The sequence below is a fragment of the Palaemon carinicauda genome, chromosome 37, assembly GCF_036898095.1.
Source record: "Palaemon carinicauda isolate YSFRI2023 chromosome 37, ASM3689809v2, whole genome shotgun sequence".
NCBI lineage: Eukaryota > Metazoa > Arthropoda > Malacostraca > Decapoda > Palaemonidae > Palaemon > Palaemon carinicauda.
In genome coordinates, this window is record NC_090761.1 from 12,174,880 (window position 1) to 12,199,727 (window position 24,848).

Sequence of the window (24,848 nt, forward strand, 5' to 3'; positions counted from 1 at the left end):
GCTACGTTGTTAACCCCAATTTTTATTATTATTATTATTATTATTATTATTATTATTATTATTATTATTATTGTTGTTGTTATTAATAATAATTACAACCCTAGTTAGAAAAGCAGAATGCTATAAGCCTAAGGACTCTAACAGGGAAAAATATCCCAGTGATGAAAGGAAATAGGGAAATAAATAAACTACAAGAGAAGTAATGAACAATTAATATATAATATTTTAAGAAAACTTTGACAGTGACGTTTAGTATTGTTGATATTTACTTTTTCTGTTCTTTGAATAAATTGCTTCAAATAACACAGTAAGTTCTAATTCATACCTTGCAACAGAAATGTGAGTTTTCATTATACAATAAAGTTTCATGACCAAGTCTGCCAACTCTACCATAGTATTATATGTCATTTTCTTATCATGGGTAATAAGTTGTTTCTTTATGTGTTTGCTGAAACATGTTTTAGTATTTTGTTGCCAGTCCACTTACCTTTTGTATTATGCATCTGCTATTTATTTCACCGTTGAAAAAAATGGCCCACATCGCCTTTCTGTTTTATATTTTTTTCTTTTTGTACTATAAAAAAGTAGAAATTAGTAAGGTTGCAAATAAAAGTCTGGCTTTATTCAATATAATCTTTATTTACAAAATATACATAAATTTTCATACATATAACTATGTATATCCACCTAGTCTTTTTTCACAGCTATAGTATTCATTACCCTACCTATACTGCTAAAGTCATTCTTCTCGGGGGTTGAAAATACATTGGCCGAGATGCTCGGGTTATAAGCTGTAATAAAAGCAATATCAGATGAAATTTACAACTGAATTTTTCAATGATGGGATAGTTTTAGTCAGCATAGACGGTTCTATTAAAATCCATTCCTTACCCCATGGTTGTGAATCGTCTGGAATGATTTTCGTCCTTTCCTTTGACCAATGCTTTAATTTCATAATTGCATAATCCTTATCTGAACTTAAATGCCACTCCAGTTCTGCTCATAGGATAATATTTATTTGTTAACAAGTCTTTTATTTTGTTTGTTAGAGAGTACTGTGTTTTTCGTTATCCTGTCGAATGTGTTTCATATTATCTCAATGATATTGGTTTAAATTCTTCTAGAAACATTTTCACTTCAGAAAATATCTCTGCATTAATAAAGTATCTCTCCTCCTTAATGAGATTCACTGCAATTGAGTAAAATAAAGGAAATAATGATGCTTAACCCGTCTTTATTTAGTAGGTCCTCCGTTGTGCAGGGTTTTTCCGTGACTAAGACCTATACTCCCTGAATCCCTGTGATATAAAACCCTAGTCAGTGTCAGCAAAAAACACAGACTGAAATTCCCCAGATATATAAACCAAGTTAATGCAAATATTGTAAATCCATATATATCTTCCCTATTATGAAGGAATGGTTGAAAGGAATGCAACATGATTCTGGCGTTTGTAAATACAACCCTTTGCACGATTCTTGTATTAAATCCTACAGCTTGTTTCAAAGTATAGTAAAGTCTCTTGACATGGATGCCGAATGGGAATCGGAAATAGGCAAAAAAAAGTGATAAAAAGGTGAAACAAATTTCGTTCTAATGACGTCACTTTTTATAGCAGGGTGGAGGTATATTATCTTGGGGAGCCATGTGAAAACCAGTTCATATAATCATGCATCATTGGCTATTGTTATGAGATATGACGTCACCAGAGGCACGAAACCCTTGCATTGTATCCCCCCAAAAGTATTTATATGAGTAAAATCTTGTAATTTAATATGCCATATTTATTTAGAGAGAATGATTTATTATGGTTGTATCAGTTTTAATTCGGATTTGAGATCTATTTTATTTTATAAAGAAAGGATAGTAATCGATGAGTTTAGTTATTTTCTTTAATTTATTATAAAGACACAAATACAGCCGTTATCTACTATAATCCATATAATTATAATAATTAAATAAGCATATGTTAATGATCCATATAATTAAGAACGAGTAATACAACACTTGGCAATACTGCAATGGATTCGGTTCTACCGAATACCGAACCCTCTCTTCTCCAGAACTTAACTGAAATGGACACTAAAATCTCTTTATAGATTTTATACATATACAGTTTATTCGTCCTGATCATCAGTTCCATAATCATTATTTATTTTTATTCGCCATATTTACGTAGTTTCATGTCTTTTCATCATGAATTTATTATTTTAGTTTCCTTTTAGAATTATGGTTATTCTGCCCAAATCAGCTAAGTTATGTTGTGGAGAACAATAATGATAATAATATTCGTGCTTTTTATTATGCTGGAAAATAGGGTGATGACTCCTGTAACATAGACTATTTTCTCATTTATTAACAAATATATATTTTTAGCTCTCATTCATATGTACGTATCTATATAGATATATACGCATTATATGCATATATTTGAATTTTTTTTTAACTTCAAGTATACACATATATGTATACATATATATGTATACATACCTGATTAAGAGCCATACAATATAACATTTAAGGTTTGGATAAAATTGAATTTAGAACTAATTTAATCAAAAACAGTAATTAAAATTTGTTCCTTAAAACATAACAACGATTCATAATCTCTTCCAGATATATTATTTGCAGGAATAATAAAGAAAGACACATTGTGACTTAGAATTTTTCATATAAAATTAAAAATAAGATCATTAAGAAATTATATTATGCACAAAGCAACAAATATTGTTTCATTGTATTTGGCACTCTCTCTCTTTTAAGTGCGAAAATCACCCTCTTCGTCGTGGAAACTTGAACCTTAAGGCGCTGCTGTTTGAGGTTGTAGAGACGTACGTACCTGCTTACTGCGTCTGCTGCTTCTGCTGCTGCCGTTACTGCTGCTGCTTCCTTCATAATAGCAACTGCCTCTCATACCTGCTTAACACCCTATTCTACAGCAAGGAGAATGAACTTTTATGGTGGTGGAACATGGACACCACACGGACGTGGCCTTAATGATAGCTATGAATTCCTTAAAATGTTTATGGTTTGATTTTTTTGATTTGTTATGAGTCATGACACCTGGCTTACACAAATAAACAGCTTTACAAAAAATGGGTAGAGGGGTTTCTCTTACGTCATGCGATGCTTCGTTTCTTTCTTTTCCACCTGCTTGCTTTTGGCATGCAATGTCTCTCTTTCTCTGAGAGAAACTGTATACCTCGTCGCCCTTCACATGTGAAGCCATACTTTTGGCCATCATCTATGCACGCCATACTGTACATATTATAGAATAAGTGTCACACCAGCTCTAATTTAAAAAAAAAAATCGTTTCTTACACAGCCTCCACAATAACTCATCTCATCCTACTTTCTTTTTCATCTGTAACAAAAACATTGTCATGAAGAGAGAGAAGAATCCGGGAGTCATTCTCGGGGAGTCAGACATCGATGTAATAGATCTCTACGCACTCCTGTCTGTCTTCTGCTCTTTTCTCTTTAATTCTAATCTACACGTACACTACAAGGAAGAGAGGAAAGGTAACTCTAAATCTTACATCTTGGGAAACAGCTGATGTAACTTCACACACTACACAGCAAATCTGATTACCAAAATAAGTATTACATTCTATGTACGTCTCTGGATGACAATGTAATGAATGAAGATTTATCACTCACGTATAGATATCTAACTCGGACTACCGTTCACTACACATTACAGGCAAGTTTGTTTACCATTGATTTGGTTGGACATTTATTGTTATCATTGGTCAAAAACACTTACTTACTGGTGGGTTGATGTGGGTTTTAAGGAGGACCAAAATACATCAAAAATTAGGTCTGTATGTAGTTATTTTTCATTGCAATGGGTAGAAGTATCTTACTTTAAAAAAAGAAGAAATTTCACATATTTGTACTTAGAGTATGAGAATGCCACAAAGAAGACAAAGGAATAATTGACTGACATGTTTAGTTTGTAGTTTTAAGGTGACAAGAGCGTTCTCTCTTTATTATTAAAGTACACAAAGAATAAATCATAAAATGTTCTCTTTTAGTAATATATGGTTAAAGCAGGTTGACTAGCACATGTGCATTTTTTTTCTTTTTTTCTGGTTGTATAAATTAACAAGAGAGGATGGTGTGTGTGCTATCGGCGGAGATTGGGTTAGACGCGCTGTTTATTGGAGATTCTAGACGGGCAAAATTGGACCTTATGCAGACCTCTGAGTCACACGCGAATATGTACCTTATTTAGGCCTGGCATAAGGAGAAGTTCTGCGCCTCGACCGATTTACGGCGGAAGGCAGAGTCTGCTTGTAAGCCAACCATCGGCCGCCTCCGCCTGCCCCTTCTGAGGAAGTACGATGAAGTTTGGAATTACTCATTACTGAAGGCAAATCCTTGGCAGGCTAAAATGCAGCACATTTGAGGGCACAAAAAATCCTGTCCATCATGCAAGGAGCCATAGACCCGTCCTTTCTCTTCTATCTATTCTGGACTTTCTTTAGTTAAAAAAAAAAAAATAAATCAAATCAGTCATTGTGACGGTTGGTAAAAAGAAAACTTTATCTTTATTTTTACATTCATCATTATGAACGAGTTGTCTAAAGTGGCCAGTCTTTAAGCTCTAGACTGGGGATTTTGTTGCATGTTGTAATTAAAGCAATCAGTAACCGTTGGGTTAATATGCCTATCCATCAAGCGGCTTCTTGTATTTCATTAATTTTGTATACGTAGCCCCGTCTGTGCATACTGATTATTACTGATTGCAGGTCTATCATTTATGTTATACATATCCATATTTATTCGTTAACATGTATACATGCATGAAGGATATATCATTGAAATAAAAATACATTTATTAAGAAAAACCAAATATCTCACTAAAATGTAAACTTGGGATTCATGATCTAAAATCAGTAGGCTGGGGATATATTTTACCTACATTTACAATAAAGACTTCATGCAAAATGTCAATAATCCATTAGATCGTTGTTTTTCTTCGATTAATTGTTTTTTAATTTTGTTGGAGTATTATAGTCGTTCTCATTTGATATATTTCTATTCCAAAAAAACAACCCAAGTTTCGGTATGTTTCACAACCAACAAAAAGTCTTCCCTCACATGACTCCTTGCAGATGAACAGAGCTGCATTTAGCTGCCAAACACTTGTCCCCAGTAATTATTATAAAATTATAAATATTATTGTTAGAGTATTTATCCGTGCAAAAGCTAAGCTTTGCACATACAGACATATTTAATGCTAGGCCTTGGAACGACAGGGGACATGGCTTACTTAGGTAACTGTTAGAAAAGTGTTTATTTAGGAAATGATAAAAAACATGGTTTTATTTATGCATTGAAGGGTGATTTAATAACTCCACTGAAATTTGGTATTAATACACTATCGCTAGGAAACCACAGTTTCTTAACATTTTAATAAATAGGACTAACACCATCCGAAAGCAAAGGAATATTTAAAAGAAAATAACAGGTTAAGTGACTTTTCTGATGAATAGTTTTGAATAATCTTGCTGAAATTGTAACTCTTCAATCTTGTATTTTCTTTTGTCATGTTTTAGAAGATATCCAAATCTGAATGAATCACAGTGAAGGATGGTTTAAGAAAAGAAAGACAGTCTTAGGTAAAGGACAAGCATTTAAATCTTCAGAATCCAATGGAAATCATTACTACTATCTTTCTCTCGCTTTCATGTAAGAATTCTTTCAAGTGTATTGACTTTCAAAGCATCTTCTAAAAGATGGCTCGCTACATTTGTTCCGCCAAATATTATCAAAGTTATTCTAGGATTTCTGGAATGAGCTCATCACTAATAATCTGATACTATCTTTGTAGATTAAATTAGCCTGGAGGAAATCATACGGTATGTTATCAACTATCTTTTCTTCCTAATACAACAAGTTTTAAATTGAGCCTGGTCACCTAAAATCGATTAGATCGTATACTGATCACTGTCATCCGACTAAAGATTTAACAAGATAACACTTATTCATCTATCAAAGTAAATAATAGTGATCGAGAAAGAAAAATATGGCAATAAATTGATTTGTTTTTATTTTAATTCTTCCATGTTCAAAGGTTTTGAGTTCGCCGGTTGTAAACATGTTAGTTATACTGTAATTCATATTGTTATGTAGTCTTCATGCAGATATTTAAACAATAAAATGAACAAAATAGACTAGTTTATTGTAAAAAAAAAGTTACAGTCAATAGCAGTATTGACGATTTTATGTAAGTTCTGTCTTGATTTTCATATGTACAGCCCGTATAGTAAGAAATAGACTATCCAAAAACATGAATTCATAGAAGTTTAAAGCACATTAATTTTAGTGTGAAAGCTTATAACTCATAGACGCTTACGTTTCCCTAAATATAGGAGTATTTTCCACAAATCAGTTATTTCAACATGGTTAGGATTTTCATACTTTACGAATTTGTGGGAAAATTTCATATAAGATTCGGTGCTGAAAATCAAATTCAATACTCTTTAAACAAGAAAATAAGCTATCCTAATGGAAATAGGATATAAACATAATTGTAAAATTTGGAAAGATTTAGAATTCAACTACAACTGTATGACTCTTATAAATATTTGTTCAATATGCAAGTCCAGTAATACACACACACGCACACATACACACACACACACACACACACATATATATATATATATATATATATATATATATATATATATATATATATATATATAGAGAGAGAGAGAGAGAGAGAGAGAGAGAGAGAGAATTTTCTGTCGAAGGATATTATATGTTAATCCATCCACCATGTCTATAGTAAATCTCTAGATCCATATCCACTTAAATATATTTTCCACTTCAGTCACTTAATCTGTTATTTTATTTTTTCTTTAGATTTAAGATGCTATTTAAAAAATTGAATTTATCATTCAGTTTTAAAGAAGAAGAAAAGAAATTCAGAAAAAACAAATGAAGTAAAGTAACCTCGTACATTTAAAAAAGTCATAGGATTTGATTCTACAAAATATGTTAGTAAGGATCTCACCAGAATGGGAAGTGCTGAAAAATACTTACTCATCAGGTCAAAGCTGAATAAAAAATCTTTGATCATGTTTCTCTTTACATCATAAGAAAATAAATACAGCCTAATGAAACATAGAACATAAAAATACATGTATAAATCCAGTCTGAAAAGGGTGTTTGAAAACTTATATTTACATTTTGCAGAAAGGAAGTCATGCAAAGATAACATGAAAAATATTGCTAAATTTTCTGTGCATAAATGACATCATTGTAAGTTTCGCTGTCTAATATTGGACCTCACATAAAGGCTATCCTAGTATCATTTATATATATTCACATATATACACATATATACATAGAAATATATACATACACATGTATATATGGCGTGCATATATACTTTATACAATATTAGGTCAAGGACAGGATAATATTGAACTGCGTCGAAGTTTGTTTTAATGCAGATCTTATATTACATATCTTAATAAGCATTCAAGTACTGATGTTAACAATAATGATACCATTAGCATTAAAAAATATGTTAATTCTTTGTAGTATGAAATTACTTTTAGCATCGTTCGAAGTTTTGGAAAGTCTTGGTTTGCACGTGTGCATATACACATAAATAGAGACACTTACATCCTTATGCATCCATAAATAAGGAATAATATATTTAGTGTATAAATGCTTTCATGTGTCTAAAATTGGTCGTTCGGAGGGATGTTATAGGAACATTAACTGATCGGTGATGTTCCATTGAGTAAAATCTGATTTGAATACTATGAAATATTCTTAGTGAAAAGAAATGTATTTTTAACATAAGAATACGGATGTATATATAAATGTGTATATGTACATAATCAAACGAATCATGAAATCTCTTCTTATAATAACGTTAAACAACTCATTTAACCAATTGGGAGCTGGGAATCAGAGAAGCATTTGAAAGACACGTGAAGATGTTTCAATGACATCGAATATGCCATTAATGTTAAGCTTTAAACATTTATATATGATTCGCGTGTTAAGGTCCAAAGAACGATATAGCGAAAAACTTTCATTCTGACTGTTTTTCCTTATATGAAAGCACTCAATTCATCATTTTTCTTATCGACTATGACGGAAGAATTCAATTGCTTTTGTTTTTAACTGACGGTTTTGTTTTTGTGATTGACTAACACACTCGGCGTCCATCGATTTCAGTTTTAGTTATGAAAGATGCAACATGAAAATAAGCCTAAATTAACAACGGATATTCCTTCCTGGACGGAATATATATCTACAGTTCATATTCTCGGTAATGGACCATTGATACATATGTAACACTTCTCAGACATTCAAATTAATATTTAGTATCCTTCAGTGAGAAAGTAGCTCTTAATTCCATTTATTCACATTCATTATTATCACTATTATTATAGTTATTGTTTTTATTATATTTATTACAAGAAATATACCGTCTTTTGATTATTTAACAATTTTGGGTGAATTTGCACTTAAGATATCACCACGGGTCAAGGTGCAATATAGCATTTCTCTTTTCCTTTTGGCAAAAATAATCGTCAAAGTGATATGGCTTTCACGATGCGTTCTCCTAACTGAACATCTATGATTTTTTTTTTAAATCTAATCACATGTCACACATCAACCATTGTATACTTCTACACAATTGCATTTACTTTTTAAAGACAATAGAGTTACGAATTATGTTGAATTCTTTCACAGTAATGGATACGATTTTCTCTCTCTCTCTCTCTCTCTCTCTCTCTCTCTCTCTCTCTCTCTCTCTCTCTCTCTCTCTTAATTTGGAATGAAGCAATAACTTGACCTAAAAGTGATACCGCACTCAAGTTTTAATCATTACTCTCTCTCTCTCTCTCTCTCTCTCTCTCTCTCTCTCTCTCTCTCTCTCTCTCTCTCTCTCTCAATTGATTGATTAGTTTACTTAGATCCAAGACTAGATTCTTACATAGCCTAATATTTCTAATAATGTATAGTTTTAAATTGATATGATTAAGCGGTGCCATATTTTTCCGTCATTTATTCTTATGTCTAATTATGCTATGAAATATGTCTTTCGAACGACCACTGAATGATCATACATAATATCTTCTAACGAAGCGCAGATTAATGTTATTGATAATTCGTAGTGCAATATTTCTTTAGATGTATGGAGTACGTTACGACAAAATTTATATGTGAGCTTTTGGTAATCAATCAAACGGATAAAAGTTCATCCATTACGAGTTTCGCATTAGCCCTAACAAAAATCGCAGATTGGAGGCTTTTATGTAAATAATTGGTGAACAATGATACACACACACACACACACACACACACACATATATATATATATATATATATATATATATATATGTATATGTATATATGTGTGTATATATATATATATATATATATATATATATATATATATATATATGCATAGGCTATATATGTATATGTATATATATATGTATATATGTGTGTATATACTTATATATATATATATATATATATATATATATATATATATATACATATATATATATATATATATATATATATATATATATATATATATATATATATATATCAGTGTGTATGTGTGTGTAAAACCTTGCCTCACGTGTTGCTATACCTGCTTTTGAAGTATTAAATTATAATTGGCAATTGTTGAATTAATCTTTCCATTTACGGAATAAATTGCCAAAATAAAAGCAAAATTATATTTTCTAGAGAAAAGGTTTTGATAAACAGAAAAAATTAGGAATCAACAAGACATTTTACATCTAAATAATAAATTCTTTAAAGTTGAAATTGCCAGCATTCAAATACATGAAAATAGTTATTTTTCACGACTTTGTTTGGTTATAATATATATATATATATATATATATATATATATATATATATATGTATATATATAATGTATATATATATATATATATGTATATATATAATGTATATATATATATTTATATGTATTTATATATGCATATATACGAACGTATGTATACAAATGTTTATATATACATACATACATACATACATATATATCAACAAGATTTTAAACATAGATAAGAGTAGCATCATTTCATATGGCAATAAAATAGAAGCTATTTATTCCAGAATTTATAAATTTACAATGCACTTTTTAGTTCTTTCTCATTCACTCTTGCATAATCATTAAACGCCTGACAAAAATCCAAATATACATTTCACTATTATCTCCACTGACTGACTTTTCCATCTAAGTACGTAATAGAAAGAGCACTTCTCTCTGCATTTCCTTATATATTACTTTTTATTATTGTCTTTTTTTAAATATAAATATATCTTTGCTTTCTTTTGAACCCTTGAAGAAGGACAGATTTTTTTTTATTTTTTTTAGAAGGGGAATGAAACCAGGGTCTGAAGTGGGTCCCCTTTACTTACCGTAGGATTCTCCATTATAAACTTCTGCGAATTCGTCGGGTCCGTAATCGGCATATTCATCGTATGCGAATCTGAGGAGACAGACAGAACGGGATAGAATACTAGACGCTATTCAGGCATGGCTGATGACGATGAGAGAGAGAGAGAGAGAGAGAGAGAGAGAGAGAGAGAGAGAGAGAGAATGAGAGAGAGAGAGATCACTTAAAGTCAAATAAGGATCAGAAAACATATTTGTTTTAGAAATTCTTTAATATATCTTGTAATAAAAATTGAATATACTAGTGTACGCGACCCGTCAAAAATGGCGGTTAAATATTTAGATAGATGTGCATACACGCACATGCAGAACGTGGAGGCCTGAGGGTGACCGGAATATATATATATATATATATATATATATATATATCTATATCTATATCTATATCTATATCTATATCTATATCTATATCTATATCTATATCTATATCTATATCTATATATATATATATATATATATATATATATATATATATATATGTGTGTGTGTGTGTGTGTGTGCCTATGTATTGCTTTTTATTGTATAAGCGAGATTTTATTAATTTTTCAGTAGAAGCAAATTAAGGAAAAACAAACGAGAAACAAACAAGAACCCAGCTATACATCTTTAGTCTACATCACAAAGTAAAAAATCAGCTCCTCTACCCTCACTCCACTTATCTCGCCACACGCACACGCACACACACACACACAATTTGGTGACTTTATGGCTATTGCGGAATAACTTATCACTCTATAACGTTGGAAATCCAACTTTTTAATACTTTGGAACTACTTTTAATAGGTTGTCTTTTATGCATCGCCGTCAGTATTACCTTTACTTATGTCTTTTATTCCTATCAGTTTTTTTACAGTCTTTTACCATTTCCAGTCATTCCTTTCCCCTTGGTGCTCTACTCTTTGTTCGCTGCCAACTAAGATTAATGTTTTCATTCTTCTCTTCTTCTAGATCTGATGAGCCTACCTTTATCTTCCTCCACTGGGAATACTTATTCTCCACACTAAAGTTGCTTGTCCATTGGTATAAGTATTATGTCTATAACTTCTGTAATGCATTGATACACAAAATTTTTTTCTTGATATTTTATACTTCAACTAAATCATGGCACATATGCTGACACTATAATTGCCTGGTATTGAAAAAGTTTTATAAAAATTATCTTGAATCCATTACTAAGAAATTGAAATGCAATCGCTTAGTTTTCACTAATGTCCGTTGCAATCTTAACATTCAAATCCATCAAGTGTTGGTCAGTGCTAACCGCTCAGATTTAGATACAGTCCGAAATTCTCATTTATGTCAGCTCTTAGTTTTGGGTAGGACAATTCATCATCATCATCATCATCATCATCATCTCTTACGCCTATTGACGTAAAGGGCCTCGGTTTATTTCGCCAGTCGTCTCCATCTTGAGCTATTAAATCAATACTTCGCTATTCATCATCTCTTACTTCACGCTTCATAATCCTCAGCCATGTAGGCCTGGGTCTTCCAACTCTTCTAGTGCCTTGTGGAGCTCAGTTAAACGTTTGGTGAACAAATCTCTCTGGGGGAGTGCGAAAAGCATATCCAAACAATCTCTCTCTACCCCTCACCATGATATCATCCACATATGGCACTCGAGTAATCTCTCTTATAGTTTCATTTCTAATCCTGTTCTTCCATTTAACTCCCGATTACTGGTATTTAATTTACGAGTGGTAGGGACTTCATAGCCAATATTTACAACCTCGACCTGCGTCACAAATGAATATCAATAATTTCTATGGACTTTATTTATCAATTTTTTAATTACCTTGTTTGATTTAAAATCAGAAACCCTTTAATTTTACTTTCCTTTCTATATGATATTATACTTTTAGAAACATATTTAGCTAATGGTTATTCAGTGCGTTATTTTTTTAATCATACACCAACATTTGCTATTAATAACTCCCAATTTCTATTTTACTATTTGAATATTTCGTTTGCTCATTTATTTTTATACTTTGTATCTGATGCCGTTTCTATATTGTTTTTCTTTTCAATTCAATCGTATTTTTTTGAGATAGGGTGAATAGCTTGTCTTGTTCTAAAGGTTTTGGTTCCTACGCTATGCATATTTGCTCATTATTATCGATTGTAATAATAAATTTGAATATTCAACACCCAAATCCATATACCCTGGCCTTATTTACATTCATTGCATAAAACCTACTGTCTTCGTTGATCAACTCAGATTTATGATTATTTCAAATATCCTTGCATAAGGTGAAAGCTCTGATACACAGACATCGTATTTCTCTTGTTCTATAATCACGCATATCATCCTCTCCTAAATACAACATTTGATAATCGACTAATCTCGAGAAATGATAATTTATCGTGTAATCTGCATTATCTAAAGCAATCTTCTAATAAATTGGATGAGTTCTATCTTGCCTAGCTGATATTTAATTTTATATTTTGCTTTCACATTTGAATCTATTACCATTCTTTTCATAATTAATGAAAGATAAAATTGAAATACCAATACATCGACATTAACATGCATTTTTTTTTAGTATCCATTACTCTTAATTTGAATTTATGCGTACAGTTCTCTAGATTTCAATTCGATAAATTTTTCCATATTTTTTCCTCCAAAAATTCTAAACTTTCCAGATACCGAATATTATCGTTTACCAGTTCTTGCAAAGTGAATTAAATTTTAAATTAAATATAGAATCCTTTCCCTAGTGAGAAATCTATGTTCAACAACAATCTTAAGTATTTTTTTTCCAAGTAATCTGATCATTAATTTTTTTTAGCTAACAACTATTCTTTGTATTTACCGGCATAATATTGCTAGGTTCAAATTATATCCCTTATATTAGGTCCCTGTCAAGCAATGTTAAAAATTTGCATTAAAAAAACGGTACAAATCCTGGCATATATGTTGGCAAATATTTACCCTTTTGAAGAGATAATAATAAGGTATGGTAAAATTACGGTCGCCTGTATTTTACTGAAATAAGGCTGAGATCAGTATATTTTTATGGAGAATTTCTGATTAAAATTACATTTTTTTTTTTTTAAAGAGCGATCAGTTCAGCACCTACAGTTCTACCTGTGATAAAGGCAAGTGTTAGATGATGTTCATCGAATTTAACGTAATCTTCGCATAGGACAGGAAATATGCGTCCAATCCAAAGTTCTTGTGCCTAACCAATCATTTCAACCTCTTTATATTTAGATTTGTGATACTAATTAATATCTAATCTGCCCGGACATTCTAATCCATGTATAATTAGAATGTTCCTTCATAGAGTGATATGCACTGCAAATCTTCAAAAGCCATATTCAAATTTTCATTTCTTCCTATGGTATGCTTTTATACATACATAATCCCGGCCTGGTTTTGTGTCCGTTAACCCATAGCTAGATAGATAAATAGGTAGATATATAGATAGACAAAATTTCCGAGGTTATGATAGATGGATAGAAAATTTCCGAGCTTACGATAGATAGATAAAGATAGACAGACAGACAAATAGATCGATAGAAGATAGATAGATAGATAATCGGACAAAATTTCCGAGCTTACATACCACAGTGAGGGGAAATTGCAAAATTCAAGCACCAAACGGGTGCACTGCTGCTTTTATTCGGCCCACTCTGTGGGCATCAAATAGAGCATTAGCGTCATAACCAAAGTTATGCTGAAAGTTTCGACCGTTTTGAAGGCTTATGGTCTGAGCATCACGGGCCATGTACGTACATAACATTCGTACCTGGACGTTCATCATCATTGCAATTCGTCCTTTTTTTGAGTAATTGGGAGGGATTTATAATGCGCGATCCCCGAATGACCTCGTAAAGTCCCCCGTAAACGTGTTTGCACAAAATATAAATTGAAAGTGACCTGATTTATCTGCACGTCGAGCGACGCGAAATTGGAAGCGACCATCAATGAGGTGGACTGATCGATAGAGGTTGGGATAACAATGGGGGGAGGCGGTTATGCGTTTGTTTTGCGCACTGAGAGAGAGAGAGAGAGAGAGAGAGAGAGAGAGAGAGATGCTTATGCCCCTGGGGCAAAAGTTGAGAGAGAGATGCTTATGTCCCTGGGGCAAAAGTTGAGAGAGAGAGAGAGAGAGAGAGAGAGAGAGAGAGAGAGAGAGAGAGAGATGCGTATGTCCCTGAGACAAAAGTTCAGAGAGAGAGAGAGAGAGAGAGAGAGAGAGAGAGAGAGAGAGAGAGAGAGAGAGAGAGATTATTTATGTATCTATTCATTTATCAAAACCAAACACCATTTTACCTTTGGAGGATATGGGAAAAGAATTAGACTTAATACCCAGTTACAGCTTGCTCACTGTTAGTGGTAGACAGGGATTTGAGCACGAACCTAGCAAACAGAAGGTAGGCACTTTCCTGTCCTCCTTGGCACCTGCTCTGGGTTATTGCACCTCACTAGACTCAAGTTCATTCACGCTCGTACACTGCAACGGTTTTGCTTTTTTTTTATCTCATCACTCGCTCTTCCCTGCACTGATAATAGAACAACCTGTGTAAGGATGATAGCTCATGTTTTATTTTGTTTGAATATTTATGACGTTCTTGCTCGCAAGGCCTTGTATATAAACTCGGCAGTTGTAATAAAGCTCAGTTGCATTCGCCTCGCCTCTCGGTTATCACCTAACGGCGCCTCTCATACACTGTACTTCTTTCTAGGATGGTGTCCCGTCCTTCCTGGATCATAGTACCCCTCTCCCCCCGCCCCCTTTTAGTGCTTTTTTTTTCATGTTATTTATCAAACCTTTTCTAAGTCTTCCTCGTCTCTACCCTCAAAACACTCCTCAATTGTACAATTCATCTCACTCACATATATCTCCAATTTCTCTCCCATAATTATTTTCACCTCTCAAATAACATTGTCCATTCTAAGTATTGTGATTCATCCGTCCATATTTACTAACTTTTTCTTTTTACAATTTTTTTTTGTTCTCATTTCTTCCACTTGTTTATATATCTCCAATTTCTCTCCCATAATTCTTTTCACTTCTCAAATAGTTCGTCTAAACTGATTCATCCTTTCTCCTTCGTTGTTAATTCAACATCCACGTTGCTCTGTCATACAATCGAGTTGGTTCATCCATGTATATTCTTACACAGCCTTCCATACAAAATTCATATCTTTTCATAGCCCTCTGCAGCCATCCTATTACTCTTTTCTTTTTCAATTCCGTGATCCATATCTTCCCGCATCTTACCGTCATCTATCATTTAGTACCGAATGCTGATAAAAGTCAACAGGTTTCATACTGCCACCTTCTAAATCAACATTTATTGTTACGTCTTCCAAGTTTCCACTTACTATCATAATCTTACTATTGCTCACATATAATTTCAAAACTCTCATCTTGTAAGTACTTAAAAAAAGCTTTTACTAATTATTGTAGTTTTTTATTTTTTCTATCATCAATGAGTACCATATCATCCACGGACATCAACTAACCAACCATTAATCCGTACACTCATGAATACTTATTTTGTATTCCATCCTTAGCCTCTACAGCCATTGTCCTTTCTTTGAATTCATACATAATGGAAGGGTTAACTCCATTCATAAAGATATTGAGCATCCACAGATATAGGAAACTCATGTCACAGATCCAATTTTACTGTACACCGTTCACTCTGCCACTTACATAATAAATATTGCTTTGCTTTTATCACATGTGAACTTTTAAATTCCTCTGAAAAAAAAAAAAACTTACTGTACCATACATTGTTTCTTTATTGATTATGTGTGGGTGTCTGCGTGGTGTGAGTCACCAAATGGCTGAGGTATGATGCTTGCAGTTATACATTTGACAATGTTATTTCCAAAATATTATAGAATATAAACAGTACCAAAACAGAGTTTAAAAAATAAATATGATGTGCAGAACTGAAAATGTATTATGACAAATTCTACTCAAATGTAAAAAGTTGGATATTACCTCATAAGATAATACTTGATGACAAATAATAGAAAGTAAAGTTTGTGCAGAAATATGTAGACAAAAGATTGATTTTGAGAGGTATTTATGCCTTAATCTATGGAACAGATGGGGAGGACCTTTGATATTGCTGGAGTAAGACCAGTGAAGTGAGCCCACATGGTCTAGGAATAGAAATCGGAATTAAAGAGAATGTTTGTAGATGAATCTAAATCTGTGCCATGCCGAGTTTTGAGGACACAAAATTGTGGTTCTTTTAGATGATTTCCATGAAAAAGTACCCGATAAAGAGTTTTGGTATGAATTTCCCGTAGTAATTGTGAGTGGAAACAATCTTATGAAAATGTAATTGAAAAGAGAGTTAATTGTTCGAAATGCATAGTTTCCCAAGAAGTATTTGTATAAGCATAAAATCAATAGAAATAAATGAATAATGGGGTAAAACTTTAACGATTAAATGAAAGGAAGAGGAGGGACTTGGGGTATATATTATCATTATTGCATTGAGGTATGAGGGGAATGTGATAACATTTTGTCTGTTAATAGAATATAATGATAAAAAGCATAAACATTTGACTAAGGTAAGAGATTCTTAGGTGGATGGAGGGAATGAGCCTTTTGTAGAATTCTCTAGTAAAGTCATAGCGAATGAGACATGAGGGAATAAAAATTATAAGAGACAGTATATGATTTTTTTTAAGGGAATAAAGAAAATGTTTAAGGAGCAGTATCATGGCAGAAGAAAAGACCATTAGCAGTTGTGCAAAGCGATTGAAAGATTAGTCAGGATTATAACCAGAGAGGAAAATATAAGGTAAATAATAAAGATGTGGAAGAACATTATGGAAAATAAAAAACATGCTTGCAGTAAAGTAAATGTATACATATTTATTCAAATAGTTGAAGAGTGAAAGTAAATGATTCATCATAAGATTTTGAGACTATGAATAATTTTCCCTTTAAGGAAGAGAAGTATGAATGCTGTATTCAAATGAAAGAACACTAACTTGAGCTTCTTCATCATAATTAACTTTTTTTTCATAGTATGTGTAAGTGTACTAATAACTGATAGTCATAAACATGGAGTAATGTCTGATAAGTGGTACAAGTGTTACTATAGGTGGAAGGAGTGATCAGAATATCTTAAAGTAGTTTTATCATTTTGATAGAATGGGTTAGTGCAAAGAGGGTAAAACACGTAAGTGGTAGACGTAGAATAAGATGTTGAAAGGTCTGAAGAGATGATGTAAAAAAAAATATTGGAAAAGAAGACAGTATATTTTATTGAAACTGCTAATGTTTATCAAGTTTTACTACATTGGAGGTACAGTCAAGATTCATTAGTTTACGTTTGAAAGTAGCAGTGACTGTTGCAATGATTTTATTTTGGAACCATCTCTCATCAGAAAAACGGATGAATTCTACATACGCACAGACAGACAGACATACACTTACACACATATATATATATACATATATATATGCATATATATATATATATATATATATATATATACTTACAAACAAACTTATACAATATATATATATATATATATATATATATATATATATATATATACACAAAGAAATAAATACAACATGAATATATATATATATATATATATATATATATGCAAACACATATACAATATAAATATTCATATATATATATATATATATATATATATATACTGTATATATATATTGTACCATTTATCAAAGCAATTTCATGATAGAGACAGAGGTCAAATACAACTGGTGTCTGACAAGGGAACAGGAGCAGAAGCCTAACTTGCAAGAAAAAAAGGGAAATAAAGAAGAGTAACTTACTCTGGAGTATCGAAGGGATAATGTCGAAGATCATCGTCATGAATGCCATAGCTATGGTCGAGAGCGAGCTTGGCCTTGTCGAGGATGGATAGAACGCGTCGCTTGGCTGGAGGAGGAGGGATGGGAGGGGGTAGAGAGGCTGGTAATTTCCTCACCAAGGGCGGCAGTCCGCGGTGGGCGGGGTGACCTGGGTGTGCTGCCAGAAGACGTGGGTGTGGAGGGACGCCTCTTGCTCGCAGTCCCGGTGGCAAAGGTGGCCCTGGGGGTGCAGGTCCTACGACACTGCCGCGGTGTTCTGGGCCCTCCGGCGGGAGCAGTTCTATAAATGCAGGGTTTTGGGGGTTTTGTAAGGATTAGAAGGAAGTAAAAAATATATATATTTGGTTATATTTGATGGACAGCATCTATATAAGACTTAAACAGAATTTAAACTAAATTATATCTTGCATGTATCAATACAATATATAATTAAGGTTATTGTTGCGTATATGAAAATTAATAACGTTCATAGGTTATGGGGACACATTCACTATTGCTCTAAATATTGCGTTTAGTGGACTAAACATATTTTGTTATAATTAAAAAAAAATACAATAAAGTCATTTGAAGAGAAATTATAACAATCAGAGACTATTAAAGTAAATGCAAGGGGAAAATAAGTCCAAGCAAAAACAAATACGTATAAAAATAGTCAGACTCGTCCCAAATATCTAATTTGATAGAGGTAAAGGTGACATGCTCTCTCTCTCTCTCTCTCTCTCCTCTCTCTCTCTCTCTCTCTCTCTCTCTCTCTCTCTCTCTCTCTCTCTCTCTCTTTAACATACCTGGAGGAGTTAGTGCCGGAGGGGGTCGTTCTCCAATGCCACCGCCTCCTTCCCCACCGCCCCCAGAGGGAGCCGTTGCCCCACCAGCTTGAGGATCACTGATGAGTTCCATTTCTCTAATTTGTTCTTTTCTGATATCGTCATTGTTGTCTGGAACGAGGTATCGCCGAACCTCGGCTAAGGCGTAGGCGATTCGGGCATGGGCCTCCGCAGGCGAGGCGAAGGCTGTGATCTCCACGTGAAGGTCTTCCGTCAGGTGGACGTATTTGGCATCACCAGAAGCTCGAAGCTCCTCTTCCTGGGAGAGAAGTATAAAAGAGTCAAAAGACAGCGTATATGATAGTGACTTAATAGGTTTATGTTTAAAGGCCACACACGAATGGCTAAGAACCACTGATCTATACATATGATCAGCGCCCAAACCCCCTCTCCACCCAAGTCAGGACCAGGTACGGCCAGGCAATGGCTGCTGGTGACTCATCAGGTAGACCTTTAGGCTCCCCAACCCCCACCCAGCCTTTTCTCACAAGGATGGTGAGGTTGCATACACTACAAGATTCTATCGAACTTGAGCGGGACTCGAACCCCAGTCTGGCGATCACGAGGCAGAGACATTACCCATGGGACATAATCTAGTAAACCTACTGCAGATACGGATATTAAATCTATAATCATGCAAGTAGGCCATATAATTATAATCTCTAATTTTACGATGCCTCATTTAAGAACAGTTCCCCATGATTCTTTTTACATTTCCATAGCATTAACTCCTGCATTATGTATTAATTTCAATTAAATAGCCATATTTAACTTGATGATGCAATGGATTGTATAGTAAAAAAGTTCATAGCCTCAACTTGCAAAACTGTTTTCAAGTATCTTTCTCTTGTTATGCATAAGCTTAATTTATTTTATAAGAATGAGATAATTTTGCTCTATTTTTTAACTTAATTAATTCGACTTTTGCAAAAAAATCAATGAATAAAAAAGGAAATTAGTAAATAAAATGGCCCCTCAAACAGGCTCGTTGAAGCGCTTTTGCATAAGATCTTCTAATAAATTGTAACAACACAGGTAACAAGAGTGTTGAAAGAACTGTTCCGTCAGAAAGCTTAGTTTCCTAATTTCCTATCTGCATACTAATTGGTCCTTTTGTCAGTCTTTTCCACATGTTTTGCATGACAAAAGGCTTCCAGGACCATTTCGCTACACGGTGTTGCTAGTTGTAGTGGTTTGATACGTTGAAATCTTCATTATCTCCTCTAGAATTACTTGTTCATACCAGTTTTGAGATTGCTGAGATTTGAAGCGCATAGAAAGATGTAAATACAGACATGTGAAAGCCGCTTATAGTATATTCAAGGACGACAAAAGTATTAATCCAGTCACCCATGGAATTGAAAACGGAATATAGTGTAGTTTGAGTAAATATATACATTTCCACATATTTTATAGGATTCGGATGACATTACAATAGTTACGGTAACCTAGTAAAGAGATTAAACAGACAATGCTTTTCCCCTTATCAGTTTTGCTTCCCCAGCCACCACCTTAATTCGGTACATGACTACGTCGGGGTAAATATACGCGGATCTTCAATTAGTTACATTCTCCGAAAGACGAAATCGTATGGTATGAACCTACATTGATATATCGATGTTATAATCACGTTTCATTATATTAACAATAATATATATATATATATATATATATATATTTATATATATATATAACATATATATATATATATATATATATATATATATTTTATATATATATATATATATATATATATATATATATATATATAAATTTAAGACCATCAAAGAAAATCTGCCCAAAGAATACGCTTTGAATAGCACCAACTTTTGATATTCAGATCACTCTCAACTCAAATAGCCATGATCAACAGCATTTCTTAGAAAAGCTTGATCCCAGACCCTCCCATTTCAAGAGGCAAGGAATTCCAAGACAACAAAGGAACGTGACGAGAAGGCTTCATTATAGGGTGACAATAGAGACCTTCTCGCTCAACGTTTGATTTCACGTAACACGAAAGCACGGCAGAGGGACGCCGGGAAGGTGGCGTTGCACGGCAAGCGTCATTTGGGCAGACATTTCCCCCAGATAAGCACGATTCGAGTATATCACCTCTCCGTGACAGACAATGATTTTAGGGAAATGGTGGGTAACGCTTGTGTCATTTTCTCGTGTCGAGAGCAAAGTTGGATGGTACGTGAACTTTTTTTTTTCTTTTCTTTTCCTTCATTTGATTCGAGGGTTAAAAGATAAAGGCAATCCTCGTTCATTCTCCTTGATCTAAATGTTAGGTAATGTATCTAATTTTATTATTATTATTATTATTATTATTATTATTATTTCCATCACAAGCTAAACTACAACCCTTGCTGGAAAAACTGGGTGCTATGAGCCCAAGGGCTTTAGCAGGGAAAAATAACACAGAGAGGAAATAAAACAAGGAAATAATTAACCTGCAAGAGAAATAATGGACAATCAAAACAATATATTTTAAGAACAGTAACAACATTAAATTAGATTTCGCAATCCTATCAATACAAACTTGAACTCGCATATACAGTTTATCAGTTTCCTCAAGGTCTAAAAAATAATGTTAATTATACATCAACTGCTATAGCATGAGTGAACTTCCTACACCTACAGAGAATGCTCGTCAGTAGCGTGTGGGACAACCCCCCCCCCCCCCCCCCCCTCCTATCTACACAAACAAAGTGAGTCGCCCAGTACATCTCTCTGTCCTGCACACGCACTTGCGCTTTCTGGAAACATACGCACACAAATTAATATATATATATATATATATATATATATATATATATATATATATACATATTAATTTATAAATCATCTTTTTATTCCTTTAAAAGGAGTACTCCTTGAATTGTTCAGTCATTTAGTATCTTTGTAAGTCCGCAACTGCGAGGTTACTTGCTCCCCACCCAGCCATTTGGCTTTGGGGGAATAATCTTGGATCAAATGTTTTACCAGAAATTTGCAGCTGTATCACAGAGCCACTTGTTAATACCTTGGGGGTTTATGTGGTATTGTCTGTGCAAGTGGTTGTCAGGGTGTGCATACATGATCGGGTATGAGAAAGAAAGCAAAATATTATCGTTAAATTAACCAGACAACATTATAAAAATACATATCAAATCAACCTGAATGTGCAGATGAAAACACAGTTTAGATTTAGAAATTATAGGGTGAATCTTTAATTAACTTTTAGTTCGTCTACAGACAACAGAACCCTTTTCTGTATCATGACTTTGCCTGGTTAAACTTCCAAACAACTTGCACCTAAAATCTTAATTACGAAGCTAATTCAGGAAGGAATCCCGGTCTGAACGTTAGGAGAAAACGGCCAGTGACACACTGGGGATTCATTAAGTGTCCAAGTGCCAAGTTGTCGTCTTTCAAAAAGAAAGCAAAGAGATGGAATAAAATCTTATAATTACCTCATTAATCTCTACCAGAGATAGGATCCTTCACTCTTCAAGTATATAAGTTTGGAACACTTTGCTTTAATTTTTAAGCCCGTTGTAATTGTGTTCAGACTCTCGGCCCAGGTGACTGATGGGCTATTTTGCCGGCCGAAATTTTGTTCGTGAGTTTTCACGCTGTGCGAAAATACGGCCTGCTATGCTGTCTGGGTTGCATGAGAGAGAGAGAGAGAGAGAGAGAGAGAGAGAGAGAGAGAGAGAGATGAAGGGGGGAGAAAATAAATATATTGTAATGTTGTCCAGTAATGTCTAGTATACAAGTATCTTGAGAGAGAGAGAGAGAGAGAGAGAGAGAGAGAGAGAGAGAGAGAGAGAGAGAGAGAGAGAGAGAGAACAAATATGATATTATGCAGTCCATGTCTAGTATATAAACATCTTGAGAGAGAGAGAGAGAGAGAGAGAGAGAGAGAGAGAGAGAGAGAGAGAGAGAGAGAGAGAGAGAGAGAGAGAGAGAGAGAATAACATGTTTTGGTGTCAAATATTCTGAAGGCTTAAAAGAGAGTATCAAATGTAAACTACCATGGTATGGGGGCAAATATATTCGAGACGTGGGAGAGGCTGTCTAAGTTATACACGACTTTATTGTGAGAGAAAAAACATCATTTCAATTTACATATTTGAAATTTATTTTCAATTCATCATCATCTCCTCCTACGACTGTTGACGCAAAGGTTCCCCGGTTAGATTTCGCCAGTCGTCTCTATCTTGAGCTCTTAATTCAATACTTCTTTATTCATCATCTACTTCACGCTTCATAGTTCTCAGCCATTACGCTTCTCTTTATTTTTAATTACTTAATAATAATTTTGCAAATTTTAAAGAAATATTAATACTAAGTACGTAAAATTGCGACTTTTGACACCTGAGTTTACTATATCTGGCTTTTTCTTATTTACATTAAATTTCTGCATTTAAAAAAAATTCTATCCGTGATGGTTTAGATTTTCCCCTTCAAGACATAGATTTCAATTATCTTTTTTATACAGTTTGTTGACAAAGAAGCTATATCACACGTATGGTGTCATTTTATTTCGCCGTTTCACGCATCATATTTCTGACAAAGCAAATAGCTCATTGTCTTTCTTGCATCGGCGACGGAATTCTATCTGGTAGGTAAGTTTTTCAATGCGAGAGGTAAACCTTTATATGCAAAAGAAAAATTACATCGGGAAAAGGCTCTCTTGACTTTCCATGAAAAAATTGAAAAGTCTGTGAATATATTACAGAAAAGTACAGTATTCAAACCTTTTTGAAATTAAGCTTTTAAATCGCTGAATGAAATCCCTCTCTACCTTTTCACCCATTTTATAATGTGATCAACACAATAAACCGAATGTAATGAAGCTATAATCTTGTTATTTTGTTATACTGAGACGAATAAAAAAAAACAAAATAGGTCCAATATATCTTAGAAATAATCATTCAAATAATGCAAAGTAATTTTAGCTATCTTTCAGAAACAGGTTGAAATGTATTAAGCGACCATAATCGCTGTTATTTTGAACACGAGAATGGCAATCCAACAAGGTAAACTTCTATGAACGTAATTGCTTTTGGCCTTTAAAGTTTTATAATTTTCTACATAGTCAACTCAAGGTTCGATTTGGTTAATTCCAGGGGTAACATCCAGGGTTATAATTACCATCAGATACCTGCTTTCACTCACTTCCATTTGTGTGTAGCTCGAGAATAAATGGATGGGTATTGACGAAATTTGACTGAAATATTCAATGTGATAAACTTTGGGAGCCTACCAATGATGGTTTACCGTATAAATCTTTGTCAATATAATCAATGAGAGATTTTGAAGTACCCAGTTAATGTTTGTAGTAAGTTTCATGAAAAAAATAATTCCAACATTGGCCTTCACATATTCCTGCCAACAGACAGACAGAAAGACTATCAAACCACCAGAACCAAAAATGTTAATCGCAAGCGAAGGTAATTCTAGCTAATGAACAACTGAAAGAGCTGTCACCCGAAGTTTCTAAAATACGTTGGAATAAGTTCATTCCGGACTGTTGAAAACACCACCATGTCATTTTGAGTTAAGGCACTCCTGTGACCATTTTGATAAAAACTTTTCTTTCTCAAATGGGTTCAGCACGCCCATAAAATGACCTTGGGGAGAGACCACCATATCATTTAGAATTAAAGCCCATAAATTACTAAAAGGTACAATCCCCCCCAAACCTTTTTCCTACCAGAGGCCTACAC

The 24,848-nt window shown here is 33.5% G+C and overlaps 1 protein-coding gene across 2 annotated transcripts in view; it reads right to left on the reverse strand.

Annotated features, from left to right (window-relative positions):
* Positions 1-653: 653 nt before the first annotated feature.
* The window catches only part of LOC137629454 (KH domain-containing, RNA-binding, signal transduction-associated protein 2-like), a 255,746-nt gene continuing 231,551 nt past the window's right edge, over positions 654-24,848 (reverse strand). For both annotated transcript variants that reach the window (XM_068360760.1, XM_068360759.1), the window contains 4 exons: positions 19,093-19,390; positions 18,269-18,587; positions 10,439-10,509; positions 654-4,331 (listed from right to left, as the gene is read on the reverse strand). In XM_068360760.1, the coding sequence (XP_068216861.1) occupies positions 4,228-4,331; positions 10,439-10,509; positions 18,269-18,587; positions 19,093-19,390 (792 nt within the window). In that variant the 3' untranslated portion in view covers positions 654-4,227. The remainder of the gene's footprint in view (positions 4,332-10,438; positions 10,510-18,268; positions 18,588-19,092; positions 19,391-24,848) is intronic.